Source organism: Rhinopithecus roxellana, chromosome 14 (genome assembly GCF_007565055.1).
Source record: "Rhinopithecus roxellana isolate Shanxi Qingling chromosome 14, ASM756505v1, whole genome shotgun sequence".
In the NCBI taxonomy this organism is placed as follows: domain Eukaryota; kingdom Metazoa; phylum Chordata; class Mammalia; order Primates; family Cercopithecidae; genus Rhinopithecus; species Rhinopithecus roxellana.
The window spans coordinates 75,749,027-75,772,027 of NC_044562.1; the positions used below are offsets into that span (position 1 = coordinate 75,749,027).

The following is a 23,001-nucleotide window of genomic DNA, read 5'->3' on the forward strand; positions in this document are numbered from 1 at the left end:
CCACCAGCAAAGAGAAGCCTTAGAAAAAGCAGCACAGGAGTCCCAGTGTCTTAACGCTGTGTCTTCTCTAACCACTTCCTCTTCTCACCCACATCCAAGGTGGCTACTAAGCTACCTAAGACAGACACAGGGCTTATTTCCTGTTTACCCCATTCCCACATTCGTTCACGTATTCACTCAACAAACACTGATGAAGAGCCTCCTAGGATGAATAAGGAATTGCCCCCACTCCTCAATCTCTGGCCTGGGGAAGCCTGATCCGCGAACAGGTCATGACGTCATGAAATCACAGGGAGCTAGAGGTAATGAGAGGACGGAACAGAGTGCTGTGGGCACCAGCACCTACTGGAGAGGAAGGGAGGATGTCACTAAGAGATGACAGTGGGGCTGGAGGTGGCCAGGTAAGGAGCACAGCACATGCAAAGGCTGAAAGGGAAGGAGCCAGCGGAAAGGGAGAAGCACACGATGGGGTGACAAGAAGGGGTCGAGGATCGGCAGCCTGGTCAGCAGCGCTAAAGGACGAAGGGTCAGAGGCCCTGAGACCCAGGCTTCTGCAGCCTGCCATGCCCTGCAGCGTACAGCTGCTTTTGGGTGTCCTGTGGTTTAAAAAAAGCTGTGGATGTTGTCCCATTCACATGCCCAGTCCCTCGGAGTGGGCTGGCTTCCCCCAGCCACTATCTGCTACTTGTTCTCCACTCTCTGTAACTAATATGTGTGGGACAAAGAACAGGCATTTAACTCGAATTTGTTGGCTGGTTACAGGGGGTGTGGTGACGAAATTTCACAAATGCCCACACCAAGCTCTTGCAGAAGAGGTCTTCGTGTCTTACATGCAGTGGCTACTGCAGATGACAGCAGACCACACGGAAGGATGGGGGCAGCAGGGTGGTTTGGAGAAAAGGACAACAGATTCGAGAAGAGACCTGCAAACAACAAGAGAAACGTACCCACGGAGAATAACTTTAGCTGTTGCACTGCTTCTGGGCAGGCTTTGCCTCCACATGGTCCTGGCACTGTCCTTCCTCCACCTGGGGTGATCCTGCAGGGGATGGAGGAAGCAGGGGTGTTCCACTGCCCCTCACAAATCCCCTGGGCGGCTGTGGGAAGAAGAGCGGACACCCAGCAGCAGAGGGCGCCCCTGCTCCGGTTGCACCCGGTCTCCTGCGACCCACCGTGATAAGGTGGCAGAACCCATCATCGAAAGGTAAGGTAAAGCTACACCTTGATGAGAGAACACAGTAACCCCAACCACATTCTGCAACTGGAGGTGCCTTCATCTTCAAGGTAAAGCTGTACTCCCTGGTTCAGGAAACAAGCAATGGCTCTTAAATTCTGCCTGGAACCAGCCTTAAAGGCAGCAGAATACAGCCCATTAGCTGAGGCTATGCGGAGCAGGAACAATAAATAAGGTAAATAGAGCTGTGTCCAAACAATGACAGCAGAGAACAACCTATCTACTTCCTAATCTAGGTCATTTAGGGTCTGGGTGCTGGTCTACGCTGTTCAGGACACGGTTGGCTCCTGAGCTAGCAGAGTGGGTACAGGTCCAGGAGGGACAGTCTACACCTAGGAAGACCCTCAGCCCACACAAAATCCAATTTATGCTCAAATTCCAGCTTTCTTCCCTTTCCCTCCAAGGCCCTTATACGCCAAAAACTGGACCCAGGCCACCCAGATGGTTCAGTGTGAAAAGCAGGTACTCTCTGGGCACCACCAGGATGCTTGCAGCAACTCCTAGGACCAGGGCAGCGGCAGCACTCATTACTGACCGTCCCAGTACGTATGAAGGAAGTAAGAGCTATGTGACAACTCGACCTTCAGAGTGACAGGGACCAAGGGATATGAGTTAGGGCCTTTGTAGGGAAGTGGTGGAAATCAACAGAGCAGAACCTAAGAGGTCTATTCCCATATCCAGTCAAGGCAAGAAAAACTAAACACAGGGCAAGAATCTGGGTGTGAACTAAGATCATTTCACAACCGGCCAGTGGACAATGACCTCCACTGAATTTTAAAGCTGCACTGAAATAAAAACTGCCTTGGGATTTCAACACATCAGAAACCCACACTTAAAAGGCAAAACTCAAAACCACAATATCATCTTTAAAGATAAAAAATAAACATTGAAATTCTAAAATGGAATGTAAAAATCTAATGATATAACAGTAACTGGGGATATGATATAAATTCAGGTCTTTGGAGTATAATCAGAGCTCTGGGCACAAAGACTCAGGACTCACTATCATGCTATGAACACAAGGTTATTTCAAAATTCTTCAAGTAAGCCACACCCCTGTTTCACATATTCAAATTCTCCCCCAAAGAGAGCTGGTATACTTTTGCAAAAATACTTCAAAAGTTCTAAACACTGGGACACTTTTAAAACTCCAAGGACAATGGCAGCTTTGCTTCACTGTCTTTGGCAGTAATTCATTTCCTCAAGGATTAAAGATTCTGCCCCTAGCTATGCAAGCTGGTCAGAGGAAACATGAAATATTGCACCATTAGAACAAGAACACTATTATTGCTTAATTTAAAACACAGCCTTTTAGTTTGTCCAAATTAAGACCTAAAAAGTTAGAAAGTAGAAATACTGTGGCAATTGTGTCACCTCTACATTTAACCCATTTTCAAACTCAGGATTTAATTTTTGCTTAAGTAATAAGTACAAATGATAGGAAATCAAAAATAAACGACTTAATGGTAGAAAGCAACAGATTCCAAACTCATCCTAAGCCCCACACTCTGGATAAACCTCTTCTCATTCTGGATTTACTTCTCCATAATTCTGGATTATTATATATGTATTGATTTATCAGCTTTAGGCAATTACTGTTGGCCCCATAATATGAAAAGGAAAGAACAAACTGCTTGCCACTTCCCATCCTATGTTTAATAACTAGATTTAGTTCCTCTATTTGCTACTCTGAGTTTTGAAGATTTAAACCTCTATTTTCCCTTCAACTTTTGACAAAAATCTTGATTCCCTAGTTACTGAGACAAAGCTATCAGCACTTGGATTCTTCCTTCCAAACTTTCCTGTTAGTTTCTCCATGTCTTGCCATTTACCAGCTACACCTTTACACTTACAGGACCTATTACCACTCACATTTTGTCTTTTAACCACAATTCAGTCATCTATTCTTTTACATAGCCAAATAAATATTATTCAGTGCTGAACCAAACTGTATTTAGATTTTCCTTTTTCTGTCTGGCAGCAGTATCAGAAGCCCTTGGCCTCGGCCGGGCGCGGTGGCTCAAGCCTGTAATCCCAGCACTTTGGGAGGCCGAGACGGGTGGATCACGAGGTCAGGAGATCGAGACCATCCTGGCTAACACGGTGAAACCCCGTCTCTACTAAAAAAATACAAAAAAACTAGCCGGGCGATGTGGCGGGCGCCTGTAGTTCCAGTTACTCGGGAGGCTGAGGCAGGAGAATGGCGTAAACCCGGGAGGCGGAGCTTGCAGTGAGCTGAGATCCGGCCACTGCACTCCAGCCTGGGCGACAGAGCGAGACTCCGTCTCAAAAAAAAAAAAAACAAACAAACAAAAAAAAAAGCCCTTGGCCTCAAAGGAAACTGTTCTTAGCATTAAGGTCAAACAGACTTGCTATTCTTACATTCTATCAATTGCTTTATGTACTTCACATTTGGACCATGACTCTTGCTTTCCTTGGCTTTTCTCATTGCCTTTCTTTTTTCTTGTATCGTTCACCTTTATCCAAGCCTCAATCTTCTCTGAGCTCCCAAGCCATACCCACAGTAAATCAGGATCTCATCTTGGCTCACACTCCCTTCTCAGAGCCCCTGGACCCTTCTGCTGCAACGTAGACCTAATTCTCTGCCGGGTCTGCTACACAGGATCATGCTGGAACAGCCCTTCACGGCTATCCTGGGGTGACTGGATTTGATCTGGGATCTGATGTTCCCCTTTGTTTGAATTACTTTCTTAAATATTGTCCTAACAGCATATGACAGGTAAACTGAGTGACTGCATATACAAAAATGTCTTTATGCTGCTCTCACTCTTGATTGATAGTTTGGGTATAGAACTCCAGGTTGAAAAACATTTTCTTCAGACACTTGATAGCACTGCTGTAATTAATTCTAGTATCCAGTTTTGCCAGTGGAAATTCTGGTGTTAGTCTGATTCTCAAAAGGATAACTTTTTTTTTTTTTTTTTTTTTGAGACAGGGTCTCCCTCTGTCGCCCAGGCTGGAGTGCAGTGGCATGATCTCAGCTCGCTGCAACCTCCACCTCCCGGGTTCAAGTGCTTCTCATGTCTCAGCCACCCCAGTAGCTGGGACTACAGGCATGCGCCATCATGCCCGGGTGATTTTTGTACTTTTATTCGAGATGGGGTTTTGCCATGTTGACCAGGCTGGTCTTGGATTCCTGGCCTCAAGGGATCTGCCTACCTCAGCCTCCCAAAGTGCGTGAACCACCATGCTCCAGAGGGTGACTTTTACGTTCTCTACTTCACCCAAGGCATTCTGAATAGCATGACAGTGAGCCTATGTGTGACTTCTTTCACTCCGCAGACTTAGAACATGAATTTCCCAGAAACTTTTTATTGTGTGTGTGGATCGTTTCATTCCTTATGTTTTCTGTCCTCTTTCTGGAACATCTGTTAACTAGTCAGGTGGTGAACTTCCTGGGTTAATCTACCCTTTCTCTCATTTTCCCTCCTTCTCTGTGGTTCTGAGATTTTTCAACTCTATTTTCTGGTATTCATACTGAAATTTTTAATTTCAGCAATCACATTTGCAGTCTTCAAGAGCTCTTTGTTCTCATTGTGCCTTTTACATAACAGATCCTAATCTCATTCTGTGGGTTTAACATGTTCCGAAAATTCTAAGTATTTTGCCTAGAAGTTTTCCTACAGTTCTTTGTGTTCCTGGATCATCTGTTTGTTGTAGTTTTTCTGTTGGTTTACTTCGACCACTGCCTTTTATGCTGCTAGCTCTCATCACATGCCTGATAATCCCTGTTCTCTTTTGTTTTGATGTTGTATAAAAAGGTCCATTTCTGGCTCGATCTCACTCTGAGCAGGAATTCTGAAAGGGAGTCCTGGGTGGGGCTGCTGACTCCAGGGATTCGCTTTAGGCTGTTGTGGGTAGCCAGCTAGCTGTCAGACTGCAAACTACTCTTCAAATGCCAGAATGAGGACAGCTGAATTCTTGGAGTCCCAGCATTCACCCTAGAAGCCCTAGTTTTGGGGGTTATTTTTAGTGTCATGACTTGGCCTTATCTACTCCTATAAAGAATTCCTTCTTGGCCGGGTACAGTGGCTCACGTAATCCCAGCTATTCGGGAGGCTGAGACATGAAAATTGCTTGCACCCCGGAGACGGAGGTTTCAGGAGCTGAGATTGCACTACTGCACTCCAGCCTGAGTGACAGAGAGACTGTCTTTAAAAAAAAAAAAAAAAAAGAATTCATTCTTTATTTTTGTGCATTGTAAGCAATTTAAGCTTTGTAAAACATGTACATGTCAACATTCCCCTATCTCCCCGCCCCCAAAAAGTGCTAAAAAGTGCTATGGGTTTGGTATTTTCCCACAGCCAGGGTGTTAAGTGCCAGCAGCCCTTACTCCAGAGAGAGGTAAGGAACCACCTGGTCTCCGTGGTCCCCTGTATGGTCCTTTACCTCCAGACCCACTCCTCTCTCCTAGTCCCTGCTTTGCTTGATCACTCTTGGTTGGGGGGTAGGGGAGGGGCACATGATGAACTCTAGACTCAGCTCCTTCCCCTGCTAAGGGGAATAAGGTAAGGTCATAAGCCCAGATCCCAACTGCTTTCTGCTTCTTCGTATTCTCTTAACTATTAGGGAGCCTTGAGGAGCCAGGAAGCAAACCCATATACCTAGTTTGTCATCTAGAATCACAAGTTAAAATACAATCATTTCTTGCAGGCATCAGATTTTCAACCCAGCCTAGTTTCCCCCAGTTTGAACAGGAATGCCTTTCCCCAGCTGTTACCACAACATCTCTCTTATCATGACTACCACTCCTCAAATACTGTGTATGCCTAAATAAGCGAATATATCGGGTAAAAACATTCCAAACTTTTTTTTTGGCTAGCATGTATATTTAAGCTTTATGAATGCAGATGAAAGTCAACTGACATTTGATCATTTAAATTTATGCAAACATTTAAAGTCACACATACTTAACATTCATTTAAAAATAATTTTATTTGTATTTCATCAAGCAATTTTAATCAAACTGTTCTTTGACATTACTTCATCCAGAGAGCAATGCCTAACCGAGTTTCCAGAACATTTCCAGGATGTTTTAAAGTTTGTAACATCCAGTACTTGCAATTACGATGTTAAATCCTGAGGAATGAGTACTGAATGAGCTAAATTTCTTTGCCTCTTTTTTTTTTTTTTGGGAAACAATCTTGTTCTGTCACCCAGGCTGAAGTGCAGTGGTACGATCTCGGATCACTGCAACCTCCACCTCCCAGGTTCAATTGATTCTCCTGCTTCAGCCTCCTGAGTAACTGGGATTACAGGTACCTGCCACCATGTCTGACTAATTTTTGTATTTTTAGTAGAAATGGGGTTTTACCATGTTGGCCAGGCTGGTCTCAAACTTGTGACCTCAAGTGATCTGCCCACCTCAACCTCCCAAAGTGCTGGGATTATAGGTGTGAGCCACTACAGCAGCCTGCCTCCTTCTTTAAATTATTTATTTTTATTTAAAACCAAAGTTAACCTCTATCAGCGTCCACAATTAAAATGGATTGAGGTCCTTTTAGATGAAGCTGAGGTGTTTAGAAGAGATGACTGTGTCATTCCAAAATAAAGTAGTCAGAAGGGCAGCTCTCATAAGAGAACAATTTTGTGATGTTCAAATACAAGGGGAATAATTTTGGGGTAAAAAATCTTGCTTTGTATTTAGATTATTAAGAAAACACTATTCTAGACCCCTGTATCAGAGAGCTGTCTATGCTATGGGTATGTATGCTAGCAAGGGCACCTGGGACAATCCCTGTCTTCCTGGGGGTGCTGAGGCCCTCCCACACACAGGCTATGTTGTACTGAGCCATGTTGGGTCATCAGACCATCCTATGGAATGGTTAACGCTTCTAGCCTTAGCTAGGCTGGTCATATGTCCAGGTTTCCCCAGGAGAGTCCTGGGTCATACCTGTTGTCTCAAAACTGAACGTTCACTCCACTCCCTTTCACTAAAAGTGTCCTAGTTTGGAAGATGAATGATATGGTCACCCTAGCCTCGGATCGAAAGCTGGCAAAGAAACTGACTGATGCAGCAGCTTGAATTCAATAGCACCACGCTTCAAATCTCAACAGTGTGGCTGCATCTGGCCCTGGTATGGTTTCACAGGCACAGGTGAAATATTTTGGTCTGGGAAGCCATATGGCCAGTCTCCACATGATCAGGATACCTGAGGGTAAGCTCATCTGGTCAAAGCTCACTGCCCTTAAAGGAGTCTTTCTCCTTTCTGGAAGCTTGACCCTGCAGGTATCCACTGACAGAAGTACTGTCCCTCCTCTGGCTACAGGGGGAAGTGCCTGCTCTCTATGGGCCAGTGATTGACAGGGAATGGCCACACCCTCTACCTCGTCCTGGCTGCCCTCAGCAAACCTGGTAGGCTGCCTTAACTGCTCAGTGTTTACTCTCTTCTCTTTAGTTAAGGGTCCCCCTTCTCTACCTGGTAATAAAAAAAAAAAAAGCAGAGGCGGTGTTAAAGCTTGTTTGTGTGTTTATCCAAAACCTGTGCCTCTGCCTCTGTAAACTCTTCTCCCTTTGAACAAGAAATCAATCTACCAGACTAACACCTCATATCAGGCTTTCTAGCCTATATGTATGTTGGTGTGTGTGTGTACTTTAAGTTATGAAAAAACTATTTTCCTTATTTTGGTGACTGACTTGGAGATCTAAAAAGACATCCGAGAACTCTGTACTCACAAGTTCTATCCAGCAGTAATGAGCTATGCTTCAGCAAATATTGTATTCAGTTTGTCCCATTTTATCAGTCCCAAAGAATCATTTCAAAATAATGTGGAAGGACACTATTTCAGTATATGTTTTCCTATAAGTAGTTAAGGAAGGGACTTCTTTTTCAGGGAAAAGTCACTGCTATTCACAACTGTTTAGCAGCAGCCGCAGTCAGGATTGGTGTCTGGACGTGAAATTCACACTCTTGCTGGCCCTTCTGCATGGGGCAGGGCTGAGAAGCATCTGAATGAAAGTTGGTGAGGGCACACATCGTACTGTTTTCACCCAGAAGTTATCCCAAGCTGGGAGAGCAGGGTCTGGCACGCGGCAGGCCCTCAATAAGTATTTACTGAGCAATATTTACCTGGAGGTGTGATTAGTAAGAGCCACTCTCCACTGCTCCGTGAGCGGCAAAGCAAGCACCAAAGGTCGTCACTGCCAAGTGACTTGGTGGTAACACCCACCTATGCAATGAGACTTTGAGTTGGGTAGGCAGAATGTTTTCTATTGCTGCTGTAACAAATGGCCGCAAACTTAGTGGCTTAAAACACAGTTATTATAATAGCCTTCATCTTATCTTATTATATATATATTAAAATAGCCTTATATATAATAATATATATTATATATACTATAATAGCCTTCATCTTATCTATATCACAGTTCCTTAAGGCCAAGGGCCAACCCAGGTCTCACTGGGCTGTATTCTTTCCTGAAGGTTCTAGGGGAGGATCTGTTTCCCTGCCCTTTCCAGCCTTTTTTTTTTTTTTGGTTCAGGGGTACACATGCAGGTTATATAGCAAAACTCGTGTCACAGGGGTTTGTTGTACAGATTACTTCGTCACTCAGGTACTAAGCCTAGAGCCCAACAGGAAAACTTCACCTGACTCATGGTTCCTTCTTTCATAAAGCCAGCAGGTGAGCATCTTCAAGTCTCCCTCTTCCACATTACAAGAATCCCTGGGCCCATTTGGATAATCCAGGATACTTCCCTGATTTTAACATCAGTTGATGAGCAACCTTGATTCCTTCTGCAACCTAACTTCCCTTTGCCATTTAACCTAATGTAGCAGCAGGTCTGGAGGGTCAGGACATAGACTTCTTTGTGAACAGCATCCTGCTGTCCACAGCAGGAAATCCAAATAGCCTTTTATTCACATTCAGTTGTGCTCAGACACCAAGAACTCAGATCCTAACGAAGGCTTACGTAAAAGTATTTCAGGTTAAGTATTTCCAAAGGGCACGTTCTGGGTTAACCCTCTCCCCATCACGCTCTACCCTTGAACTGCACTGGGCTTCTTTCACACCCCTCCAACCACCAGCACTCTCCTGGCTCAGGACCTTTGCACAGTTTCTTCTCTCCTCCAGGCATCCTCCTACTCACCCCTTCATGTCTCTGCTTAAAAACCTTCCCCGAGGCGGGCGGATCATGCGGTCAGGAGATTGAGACCATCCTGGCCAACATGGTGAAGCCCCATCTCTACTAAAAATACAAAAATGAGCTGGGCATGGTGGCGCACACCTGTAGTCCCAGCTACTTGGGAGGTTGAGCCAGGAGATTCACTTGAACCCAGGAGGCAGAGGTTGCAGTAAGCTGAGATGGCATCACTGCACTCTAGCCTGGGCAACACAGTAAGACTCTGTCTCAAAAAAAAAAAAACCTTCCCACACTTTCCAGGCTAGATCAGGTCCCACCTCTTCTAATTATCATTTGCCTTTCCTGCACAGCAATGGCCACAGTTAGTGATTATACGACTATGTGTGAGATCACATACTCACTGTCCCTCTCCCTCCCTAAGAAGGTCAGCTCCATAGGGGCAGGGGCCACACCTATCCTGGTTACTGTTGCATCACCTAGCATCCAGCTCAGTGTCTAGCACTTAAAGGACATTCAATGGGGTATTTGTAATGAACAAGCCAAGTAATTTACACAATTAAAAGACAAACTCCAGTTTTAATAATTTCAACACAGCAGACTTAAAACTTGGAGAAACATTAAACCATTTCTAAAGTAGACCCTCTAAAGGTGGAAGAAAGTAGGGAATATCCCTGTCAATGCCCCTGCCCAGGAAAGTATCTTGGATTATCCAGATGGGCCTCACGCAATCATCCTTCAGCCCAATACCAGCAAGCCACATGCTTCTTCAAAGGCTCTAGTTCTTAAAAACAAAAACAAAAAACCTTTGTATTCCATGTGTACTGTGATTTTCCTTTTGAGACAGGGTTTTCTCTGTTGCCCAGGCTGGAGGGCAGTGAGTAATCATGTCTCACTGCAACCACCTCCTGGGCTGGAGCAATCCTCCCACCTCAGCCCAAGCAGCTGGGCCTACAGGCGTGTGCCACCACACCTGGCTAATTTTTTGTATTTTTAGTAGAGACGGGGTTCTACAGTGTTGCCCAGGCTGGTCTCGAACTCCTGAGCTTAAGCGATCCTCCTGCCTCGGTCTCCCAAAGTGCTGGGATTACAGGCATGAGTGACTATACCAAGCCCCGTATTGTGATTTTTTAAAAAACAATTGTGTAAGAGTTAGATTATAATTAAAGCAGCATTGTTTTAAACAAAAAGTTTTGTCTGAAAATCTTTGAGTAAAAGTGACACAGAAATGCCAGCTGCCAGGCTGAGAACACGACCTTTCACTTCTCCACTCTTTTCATTCAGCAAACATTTCCTGAGCTCCCTGCTAAGTGACTGCTCTGCCCTGTGCTGTTTCTGGGCACACCTCCCTGCCTTAACTAGACTTATTAGAGGAGGCAGTGGTTCTAATTTCCAGCAATTCCTACTGGGTAATTAATACATTTGTAAGAGCTGCAGAGGAAACAGGGCTCTCAAAATCGAATGCTTACTAACAGCTTAGCCATACAGCAGTTTACTCCAAATACCCACACATTTGAGAAACCAAAGCTAGGGCTGAGGGGTTTCAAAAGGCAACTTTAGTTAACGCAAATGCCCTTATCTGGAACTCACCAGGTTACAAACACCAAAATGAGCCCATTAATGTGGGTTTTGAGAGAACGCTTAGGAAACTTCAACTTGGCAGATGAAGCTTGAACTTTGTTTCTAATTTTACACTTGCAGAACTAACAGCACTAGTAATTTTGAATGTTGGTAACTGGTTTTGGATTCTCCACATGGCTACTTATAGATGAGAAAATGCAGGAGAATCACCCTATTCCTATTGATGGGGTCACCATCTGGAGCTGGTCCACCAGGCTTTTGGTTTGTACTTCCACACTGTGCAAATGCTGCCCATACTCCAAAAAGCACATGCCCAGCCCTCAATCCCCTCTACATCTCAGCTCAAGCTTCACCTCCATCAATGAAGCCTGGTCCTTTCCTGCCTCCTGTGTTGCTCTGTTGCTGCTCCCACCTTTAGACAAGACTTGCTGCCATTGACTCCCACCAGTCCCTATTCCCTGGAAGAGACCAAGGAAGCCCAGCTTGATCTCATTTGAGCTCCTAATTTTACAGAAATAGGGACAAAGGTTCAAAGGGAACCTCACAGGTCACATGATCAACTATGCAGCCTGCATTTAAGGCCTCTGGTAATCAAAGCAATGAACCACCTGTAAAGAACTGGAAGGTTGAGGAAAGCCGGAGAAAGAAAATGGACTATATTCCACCTCTTTCTAAATCAAATTGCAAAACCATATTTCATCACAACATCTACAAGAAATCCCTAAAATGTCAAGTTCCTTCACAATCTTAATAGGTAAAATTACCAAAGTAAAAATGAAGGGAGGAAAAGACGATAGAGAAGATAATATACATATGTTTAAGTACCATGTGATTTCAAAAAGAACAGATTTTTTGAATCATAAAAGTAGACACCAGAACAGTACACCACCGCTCCCCTCTGTGCCTCGGATTATTAGGAGTTTGCGGGAGCTCAGAGCAGACAGTGAAAGTGGCCACCTTGAGGCAAAACACAAATATAAGGGTCGATCACCAACCTGATTAATGTTAGCAGTGAGATTAAACACCAGGGGCTCCTCTTCACTGCTGGAACTTCAAACGGTAACACTAGGAGGGTACCGTGCAGAGACCCCTTTCTAATTTTTTCTTCCCCTAACCGAAAATGTACCATTGCCTGTATATTCTTCAAGGTTAGAAACTATCCACTATGATCATTCCTATCTTGCCCCCACGATAATTTTTTTTTGGGGGGGGAGTAATCGCGTTCTGTCACCCAGGCTAGAGTACAGTGGTGTGATCACAGCTCACTGCAACCTCCACCTCCCAGGCTTAAGCAATCTTCCCACCTCAGCCTCCCTAGTAGCTAGGACTACAGGCACATGCCACCACACCTGGCTAATTTTTCTTTTTGTAGAGATGGAGTTTGGCTATGTTGCCCAGGCTGGTATCAAACTCCTGAGCTCAAGCAATTCTAGGCCTCCCAAAGTGCTGGGATTATAGGCATTAGCCACCACAGCTGGCCAACAAGAAATTTAAACTGCGGGCTCATTGCTCCAATTTAAGAGCAGAGAGATCTAAGTGTCTCTGTGACTTCCCACATCCAGTTCACTTTTGGCCCTCTAATTCGATTCAGCTGGGAACGAGACCAAACAGTGGGAGGAAGGACAGCAAGGTAGAAGGATGTAAGTCAGTCGATACTTGCCAATTTCTCCTCGAGCTTGCTGGTTGCTCCTCTCCTCCATCCGATCTGAGACCTTTTCCTCATCTCTAGCTGCATGCTCTCATCCTGGGGCTGGAAACACCATCCATTCACTGATGACTCTCAAAATACCTCTTTTCAGCCCCAGCCTCTCCTGAACTCCATACTCAGATATTCATTTGCCTACTAAACATTTCCACTTAACATCTCGTACTTAATATATTCAAAATAGAACTCAGCTTCTCCTCCAGCCAAGCTCGCCATAAGCATTCCCTATCTTTTTTTTTTTTTTTTTAAGAGAGTCTCACTCTGTTGCCCAGGCTGAAGTGCAACGGTGCAATCTCGGCTCACTGCAACCTCTGCCTCCTGCGTTCAAGCAATTCTCCTGCCTCAGTCTCCCGAATAGCTGGGATTACAGGTGCCCACCACCATGCCAGGCTAATTTTTGTATTTTTAGTAGAGACAGGGTTTCACCATGTTGGCCAGGCTTGTCTTGAACTCCTGACCTCAACTGATCTACCTGCCTTGGCCTCCCAAAGTGCTGGGATTACACCACCACGTCTGGCCTCCTTCCATATCTTTATTTAAAAATTTTTTCTTTTGAGACAGTCTCGCTCTGTCACCCAGGCTGGAGTGCAGTGGTGCAATCTTGGCTTACTGCAACCTCCGCCTCCCAGGTTGAAGTGATTCTCATGCCTCAGCCTCCCAAGAAGCTGGAATTACAGGAATGTACCACCACATCCAGCTAATTTTTTGTGTGTATATATATATACACACACATATATACACACACACTATATATATTTATATATACAAAATACATTTATATATGTACATTATATATAAATATATATTTTATATATAAATACATAAATAATATACATGTATATATTATACACACACACACACACATACTATATATATATTTAGTAGAGATGGGGTTTCGCCACATTGGCCAGGCTGGTCTCAAACTCCTGGCTTCAAGTGATCCACCTGCCTCAGCCTCCCAAAGTGCTAGGATTACAGGCTTGAGCCACCATGCCCGGCCCACTTCTCTATCTTACTAAATGTACACCATCTACCCAGGTGCTCAGGCCAGAAACCTAGGAGTCATCACTGATTCTTCACTTGCCCTTACATCCCACATCAATAAAGTCTACAGGCTCTATCCTCCACATTTCACTCTGCCCACTTCTCAGTAGTTCCTTTCCAGCTTTCTCACTGCTAACTTTAATCCAGTTTGCGATCAACCCTTTCATTTGTGTTTTGCCGCAAAGTGGCCACTTTCACTGTCTGCTCTGAGCTCCTGCAAACTCCTAAAACAACGGCCTCAGCCACCATCACGTCGTACCTGAACAACTATAGTATCATTCTAACTGGTTTGCTTCTACTCTTGTTCCACCCCAGCCCACCCTCCACAGAGCAACTGCTGTTCTTTGCACATCTCAGGTCGTATCACATCACTCCTCTGCTTATAGCCCTCCAGTGGGTTCCGATGGCCAATGGAATGAAATTTGAATTCCTGCCACATTCTACAAGGCCCATGGTGAGTGGCCCCTTCTCTGCCTCTCCAGCTGCACCCCCTCAAGTGTGCACTCCTGCCACATTGACTCTGTTTCTGTCCTTTGAATATAGCAGCCTCATTTCCATCTCACAGTCACCGCAATCACTTCCTTTGGTTCCGAACACTCTTGACTCAGATCTTCGCTGGTTGCATCCTTCATATTCCTCAGGGCTAACTCCACCATCCCCTTCTCTCTCTCTCTCTTCTCTCTCTTTTTTTTTTTTTTTTTTTTTTTTTGTTGTTGTTGTTGTTGTTGTTTGTTTTTTGGAGAGGGAATTTCACTCTCATTGCCCAGGCTGGAGTGCAGTGGCATGATCTCGGCTCACCGCAACCTCTGCCTCCTAAGTTCAAGCAGTTCTCCCGCCTCAGCCTCCCGAGTAGCCTGAATTACAGGCATGCGCCACCATGCCTGGCTAATTTTGTATTTTTAGTAGAGACAGGGTTTCTCCATGTTGGTCAGGCTGGTCTCAAACTCCCAACCTCCCAAAGTGCTGGGATTATAGGCGTGAACTACCGTGCCCAGCCAACCATCCCCTTCTCACAGAGGCCCTTCCTTGAACATCCTAGCTACCAGCTCTCTCTAAATCACTCCCACATTTACCCCATGTAATAATTTTCACAATCTTCATCAGTACCTGAGATCATGAAAATCAGCTGTCCATCTTTCGTCCCCTGGAATGCTGTTAGCTCCATGGGTACGGGGACTCTTCTGTTCCCTGAATACAACCCCTAGAGCAATACCTGGTATATCCTTGGCATTCAATAAGTGGGATGAATACAACCTTAGGTATATATTATTCATGCATCCCACTATTTTTCTTGGCCAAAAAAGTAGCAAACAAACTACTCACATTTGTAGGACATTCTATAATTACAAAGTCCTTCACATATACTTTTATTCAAATATCTCAGCAATCGGGGGGCAAGTATCTTCATTCTAGAAAATAAAAATCCAAGGCTCAGACATTCCCTGACATGGGTAGGGCTTCCAGCCCAGTGCCCTTCCCACTGTGCTGCATTCTTCCCACTACAACTGGGAGCCCTCCTCCTCCATCTGGCCACACCCTGGCCATCCACCAGGAGCTGGCCCTCCTCTCACTTCCCAGGCACACAAGGACTTTGACGCCTTTGCTCACATTTTCCTGCCACCTTGCCCCCAACCCCATAAACACTGTCTCACCACCAATTACCAAGCTCCAGCTCCAGCCTTTACCTATGAATTTGCCTTCAAGACTCCTACTCAAGTTATATCATCTCTAAGGGCAAGTGCTTCTCCCAATTTTACTTTACTAGGCTATAAACTCCTTGAGGGCAGGAAGCAGATCCTGCTTTTTTTGTAACCTTAAGGGTGTTTGGAGAAGAAAAACCAAACCCTATTTTTAAATTATACTAACTGGATAATCCAGTTGGGCAAGTATGATCTGAAATTCACAGTGGAACAAATCTAGCCCGGAATTTTCATGTATACACAGAAAGTTGGTTAAAAGGCTGAGGCTCTCTTTTGACTATAAACTACAACTTCACATTCAAAAGACTAGATTTCTAATAACCTTCTAAGAAATCACAAACATAGCCTACTGTCAAAGGAGGCAAACAAGCTATTATTGTTAATAATGCCCCAACAGCTATCATCTCCCATGCTCTCATATTGGGTACTCTGCCTAATACTATGAGACACTATAAGAAACAACAGTATAAGAGACACTATTGCCACCACCCATTTTACACATGGACACAAATTGAGAAGACAAGTAACTTGTCCAAGGTCACACAGCTGCTAAGTGACAAAACAGGAGTTGTGCCTAGCACTCCCTGGCTCCCAGATCTTGCTCTAAACCATACACCGAGTCTCCTTGCTGCTTGATTTGATGACATCACTACATCCCAGTTTACTCATTCAAAAAAATCTACTGTACAAGAGCATGGTCAGTTATAATTAACGTCTATTAAGTACTTTGAGATCTGTGCTAAAGGCCAAGTTAAAGGCAAAGAATACCTGTTACCTTTAACTGGAGCACAAGACCAGCAATTTTATCCTGGCCTTCCCGAAATTTCCCAAGATGCCTTCTTTCCTGCCTCCTTGAAAGAGCATGTAGAACTAAACCCATTTTCTAGTGAATATGATGCTCATGGGACATTTGAGCCTGAGGGTTCTAGTTCTTAACCTGACTCAGTGCACTTCACAATGGGTGTGTCTCATTAAGAACAAGGGAGTTCACGCAATAAAGGAACATCCAAAGCAGAAGGTGTTTTTAACATTCACAACTTTCAACTCCTTCAGTTCAAAGTCTTTACCATGTACTAGAGGGAAAAATGTGAAATCACAACCATCAATTTCAACTATTTAAATGGAATGCTAATAAGAGTCGTCAGATCAGGAAAATGGAGGAGGAGACAGGAAAAGAATTCTGGAATTCTGGTTCTATCCCTAGGATCTATTTTTGGTGTGACCTTGGTCCAGCAACACTTGCTTCTAATCTCCCAACATAAGAATTTCAATAACCTCAAGGACAAAAGAATAACATCAGCAACAACATAAAAAATCTCAAAAGCAACTTGCCTGAATTTAAAATGATTAAGAATTCCACTTCAACACAAATTTATGAAGTACAGAAATAAATACATAACTAGTTCATTTTAAAATAAAATTGGGGCTGGGTGTGGTGACTCACATATGCAATCCTAGCACTTTGGTAGGCTGAGGTGGGCGAATCGAGATTAGGAGTTCGAGGCCAGCCTAGTCAACATGTTAAAACCTGTCTCTACTAAAAATACAAAAATTAGCTGGACATAGTGGCGGGCGCCTGTAATCCCAGCTACTCAGGAGGCTGAGGCATGAGAACAGCTTGAATTTGGGAGGCGGAGATCACGCCACTGCACTCCAGTCTGGTTGACAGAGTGGGACTCCATCTCACAAAATAAAAAATAAATAAATAAAAATAAACTGTGGCTAGGTGTGGTGCCTCACACCTATAATCCCAGCACTTTGGAAGGCCCAGGCAGGGATATCACTTGAGGTCAGGAGTTTGAGACCAACCTGGTGCACGCCTGTAATCCCAGCTCTCCAGAGGCCAAGGCACAAGTATCGCTTGAACCTGGGTGGTGGAGGTTGCAGTAAGCCAAGACTGTGCCACTGCACTCCAGCCTGGGCAACGGAATGAGACTCTGTCTCAAAAAAAGTAAAAATAAAATTAGGTCAAAAGTTTTTCAGCTGACCAAGCAATTCACACCAGTAAGACATCTCTCAAAGAGCCACAATAAAACACTATCTACTGCAGTAAGGAAAAATGAAAGCCCAAGTTCTGATAATTGTCTCCAAGCAATCCTGTTCTTTTGGTTTCACAAAGCAGCTGCCAGATCTTGTCAAACGTGGCATTTAATCATTTCCTGTGCTTCTGAATTACCAGATACCCGACTTATCAGTCGCCAAATGACATCTGTGATTTGGAGTCCAAACTCTAGTGAGTTTTCCTTTCAAGAAACCAAGTCTAAGAAGCTGTATACACCGGACTGTGAGCTCACCATTTCTATCCCTGACCTTTGCACAGTGCCTGGCACATAGTAGATGCTTAGCAAATTTCTGTTATGGGAATAAAGTTTTATCATTAATTCATCACTTTTAATAATTTTAAATTCTAGCATGTTGTGACCAAGCAGGTTTTTATATTTCAAGTGTACCAAGCACAAATATTATCAGTGTTAACTCAAAAACTAAGATTCACTTCCTAAAAGCTGTTATCAAATAGTTCATCTGCAAAGGAAAAAGCGACTTTTTTTCATCGTTTTTCAATAAAATAATTTCAATAAAAAACAAGAGAAAAGGTAGTCTTAATGAGCTCACACCTGGTGGGTTGCCATACCCATTTCACTATTCCAATAGTTTAGGAAATACAAATTTTTCAATGTTTTGAAAAGGAAATTAATATGGTCACAGTTTATTTTCTAAATGAGATAAATGAAACAACAGGCTTAGTAGCTCTGCCAGAAAGTGCTGGCTGTCACCCAATATCAGTTCTCCTCTTTCCCACAGTAAGAGACTTTTTAGCTGGGCATAAGGCCACCCTGAATAAATACTACTCAACTAAACCTCCCTCTTTAGCTGGACGTGCCACACAACTCAGTCCTGCTGAACAGGACGCGTGACAAAGCATCACACTGCTGCTTCCAATATTTTCCTTAGAAGACAGCATGCATGTGCCTTTGGCTCTGTTCTTTGTTCCTTTCTCCAGCAGCTGCCTGGAATGTAGGTGCCACCACCTTGAATTTGAGGTTGAGGCTCCAATGGTGGAGCAACAAGAGAGCGAGTCCTGGGTCCCGACATCTCAGAACAGCTACCCAGATTTTTAGAGGCCAGGAAGACAAAGACAAAGCAAAAAGAAAAACCAAAAGAGGTTTTCAGGCTTTTCTTTAAAAAAAAAAAAAGAAGAAGGGCTGGGCGCGGTGGCTGAAGCCTGTAATCCCAGCACTTTGGGAGGCCGAGACGGGCGGATCACAAGGTCAGGAGATCGAGACCATCCTCGCCAACATGGTGAAACCCCGTCTCTACTAAAAATACAAAAAACTAGCCGGGCGAGGTGGCGGGCGCTTGTAGTCCCAGCTACTCGGGAGGCTGAGGCAGGAGAATGGCGTAAACCCGGGAGGCGGAGCTTGCAGTGAGCTGAGATCCGGCCACTGCACTCCAGCCTGGGCGACAGAGCGAGACTCTGTCTCAAAAGAAAAAAAAAAAAAAAAAAAAGGAAAAAGAAAACAGATTTAGAAATAGGATACTGTGAACAACAAAGGCAATTTAGAAAATATAAATACCGGCCGGGCACGGTGGCTAATGCCTGTAATCTCAGCAGTTTAGGAGGCTGACGCGTGCAGTCACTTGAGGTCAGGAGTTCAAGACTAGCCTGGCCAACGTAGCAAAACCCTGTCTCTAACTAAAAATACAAAAAAATTAACCAGGTGTGGTGGTGGGCTCCTGTAGTCCCAGCTACTAGGGAGGCTGAGACAAGAGAATCGCTTGAACCCAGGAGGCAGAGGTTGCAGTGAGCCAAGATCCTGCTGATACAGGAGAATCGCTTGAAACTGGGAGGCGGAGGTTGCAGTGAGCCAAGATCCCGCCACTGCACTCCAGCCTAGGTGACAGCAAGACTGTCTCCAAAAAAAAAAAAAAAACCTACCGAAATTAAGTTACATGCCTAAACGTTTAAATTGTTTACTACTCCATTCCTGCACTTAGATATTCAAGAACATTTAGGGACCAGTATAGCTTGGGAACCAATTAGCAAGTACAGATGGTGGCCATAGCACGGGAGCTACAATCCAGGGGCTCCTTGTTTATGAGGGCATTTCCCCTTTAGTTGCTGGGTTGTGGGGGGAAATATGTGGTGATTAGGGGGGTTCCTATGTGAAAAGTGGCCAGGGAAGTAGAGAAGGAAACTCAGGGGGTTTGGTACAGAGCTATTTACAGTATCATTTTTCTGAAATGCTTGGCACCACAATGTTTTGGGTTTTTTTGGTTTTGTGGGTTTTTTTTTTTTGGATTTCGGAATATTTGCATTAATACCTACTGAGCATCCCAAATCTAAAAATCCAAAATCCGAAATGCTAAAATGAATGTTTCTCTTGCACGTCATGTTGGCAGGCACTCAAAAACACTCAAAAAGTTGCCAGCTTTGGAGCATTTCAGGTTTTGGTTGTTCATATTTGGGATACTCAACCTGTACCAACTAGAATGAAAGTTATTTCAATATTTCAGCAACTACTAACTTCTTTGTGTATACCATATCAGTCCTACTTGGACTTGTTATTGCTGAGATAATACAGTGTATGCCTGTAGCAGCTACCTCCAGAAAGCTTCCATCTTCTTTTCTGCCCCATAACAAAGCAGCAGGCCACAACCACAATCAGAAATACCAAGAAAGTTACAAGAATGGTGGGTTCAAGTCCTGGCAGTACCACCCGTTAGCTGAGTATCACTATAGATTATCTGTGAAATCGTTCTATCTAAATTTTCTCATAGGGTGTTGCAAGGATCAAATGAAACAATGGGCCAGGCACAGTGGCTCACATCTGTAATCCCAGAACTTTGGGGGCCAAGGTGGGAGGATCACTTGAGCCCAGGAATTTGAGACCAGCCTGAGCAACATGGTGAAACCTCATCTCTACAAAAAATACAAAGATTAGCTAGGCGTGGTGGTGCATGCCTGTAGTCCCTGGTACTCAGGAGGCCGAGGTGGGAGGATCACCTGAGCCCAGCAGGTTGAGGCTGCAGTAACCCGTGATTACGCCACTTGTACTCCAGCCTGGGCAAGAGCGTGAGACCCTGTCTCAAAAAAGAAAAAATAATGTCAAGTAACTTTGCAAACTCAACACAGTGATGAAACATGAAACACTATATGCAATCTTATACATTCCAACAAGCCACTCTAATTTTAACACGTACATTTTAACAAGGGTAAAGTACAGCTAGGGCATAAACACTGAAGCCTTCAGGGATCCAACAGCTTGGGCATAAGGCTGGCAACTCTATTGTTGAAAAGACTCCACTAAACCCACTGATAGCATAGCCTTTGGTCGTATCAGATGGTTAGGATAGAAAGGAATGAGGGCAGTCACTCCTCCAGAATCAGCCACGACCATTAAAACAACAACGCTGGCCAGGCCACTCTGCACTAGGAATTAATTAATCCCCCATTTAAGGTGAAATGAGGGAAGCACAAAGTTCTTCACTGCAGCACTGCTTTTAACAGCAAAGGATTAGAAATTATCTGAATACCCAAATGGGTTAAATAAATCATAGTTCATCCTTGAAACTGACTATTATGCAGAGATTAAAAATACTAAGGAAGCTCTTTATTTACAAGATTGAACAGGCATTAAAACATACCAGGAGAAAAAGAGCAAGGTGCAGAAGAATCTACATGGCAAATGAGTAAAAAAACAAAAAAAAAAACACTATGTACATATTTGCTTATAAATGTATAGGTGGCTCTGAAGGATTCACAGTAAGCTGGTGAAACAATAGCTGCATTCAGGAAGAACAGGGTGACTGGAGATCAAGGGTGGGAGGCTGACTTTCATTCCATCTTCGTAGTTTTAATATTTGTACCATGTGACTGTACTACCTATTCAAAAATAAAAATGAAATTTTAAAAATGGAAGTCAGTCCATGGACATGGGAGTCACTGAAAATCTTGCAGAGAAAATGACGGAGATAATGAGGTTAAAAAAAAAATCAGTGCCCACAAGTCATGAAGCAAACCTTATAATTGCATAAAACAAGCTCACACATGCTCTCTTTATGTAGGCAGTTGCTGGCAAAAAGAGTCAAAGATTGATTTTTACAGCCTGTTCCAGAGGCATGACAACACATCAGTAAAGCAAGCTCACAAAAACCTATCTACTGTGGGCCAAGCACTGTGCTGGCAACCAGGGCATTACAATAAAGAGCGAATGTAAGGCAGAGGCCAAACTACATGGAAGAAAAGAGGTGCAACAGCTGAAAAGGTAGATAAGCCTTCCTACAGAGTCCCACAGTCAAGTGAGCTACAGCATAAAATGCAGTGACATCAGAGAGGAACTCTAACCTTCCCTATAAACATCCATGGCACTGACAGCATTCAGGGGAACCTTTCGGCTCTGAAAATACATCCAACACGAACTCCTCACCCTGCATCCATCCTCCTTTCAGAAGGGACTGAATCTGTCCATTCAAGGGAGTCCCAATATTCAGACGGAAAGCACTGTAAAGTGCTGTTTATAAATAGCTGCAGGGTCCAAACGCTTTAGTCCTGGATACCAGGGGCACTCCTCAACCTGCCTGGGGCAATCACTTCCTACCGGGAGGAGCTGGGTTTTTACCCAAGCAGAGTGAGTCGTGGCCTGAGTCAGGCGCCTCGCCTTTCATCTACTCTAAAGCAATGAATGAGGGGTGTGGCAGTAACCAGGACTCCTTATTCAGAAATAGGATTAACGCAGGCGTTGGTGACCAATATGCGGAACACACAGCTGCTTCTGGATTTGTGGCCACAGGCAAATCCAAGCCTAGTTTCTAATGGAGAAATGTTTATCATCTGAGCAACTCAGGATGGCACCTCTCTATGATAAAGAGATTCAGACAAGTTTGGTGGGACACGAACAGATGTGCTTAAGCTTCTGGTGACATTTTATAAAAACAGACACATTAGCTAGGTGGACGTCTGCTTAGGGGTGAGGGCGGGATGGGGTTCTAGCAGGAAATGAAGCAGAAACAACTCAGGGCAAGGGAGCTGCGGGCACAGCTGTGTCTGTAGCTGTCTGCAGGACTATGACAAATCCTAGGTCTCCGTTTCTTATTCTATGAAATGAGGGTGATGGTCTACCTTTCTAGGCCATTCCCCAAGCTCCTTCCCAACTTCTGCAAGTGGCAAATAGTTTCAATTGTAAAGAAATTCACAAAAACATTGGGTATTACTAGAATGTGTCTACTCTCTTTCACAGATGAAAACACCTATGTCTTACGCACTAGGATCCGATTTTTTTTTTTTTTTAAGAGACAGAGTCTCCACTCTGTTACCCAAGCTGGAGTGCAGTGACACAATCATAGCTCATTCTCACCTTGAGTTCCTGGGCTCAGGCCATCCTCCCACCTCAGCCTCCCAAAGTGCTGGGATCATTGGCATGAGCCACCATGCCTGGCTGAATTTAGATTTATTTTAAAGCATATTTTTAAGAGTTACAAGTGTCAGGCTCTATTAAAGCTCTAGGCAAATACAGATAAATCAGACCCAAGCCCCTGCCTTCAGTGGCCTCACAGTTCAGAACCCTCAGTAAGCTTTTATTCTGACAGCTAATAGATAGATAATATTTATCAGTTTCTATTCTGATGGCTCCCAAA

General features: G+C 44.1%; 1 protein-coding gene and 1 long non-coding RNA gene across 4 annotated transcripts in view; one reads left to right on the forward strand and one right to left on the reverse strand.

The window, feature by feature from the left end:
* ITGA6 (integrin subunit alpha 6) overlaps positions 1 to 23,001 on the reverse strand; it is a 79,792-nt gene that overhangs the window by 43,159 nt on the left and 13,632 nt on the right. Inside the window, exon 1 of one of the 3 annotated variants that reach the window (XM_030916291.1) lies at positions 948 to 1,052. The exons of the other annotated variants lie outside the window; for them this stretch is intronic. Coding sequence (XP_030772151.1) covers positions 948 to 1,003 — 56 coding nt within the window. The 5' untranslated portion in view covers positions 1,004 to 1,052. Of the gene's footprint in view, positions 1 to 947; positions 1,053 to 23,001 lie in introns of those variants that run through there. 3 annotated transcript variants of the gene reach the window in all.
* LOC115893196 lies at positions 177 to 17,718 on the forward strand. Its single transcript, XR_004053157.1, has 3 exons — positions 177 to 302; positions 763 to 1,204; positions 17,546 to 17,718. It is a non-coding gene; the product is annotated as an uncharacterized LOC115893196 (long non-coding RNA).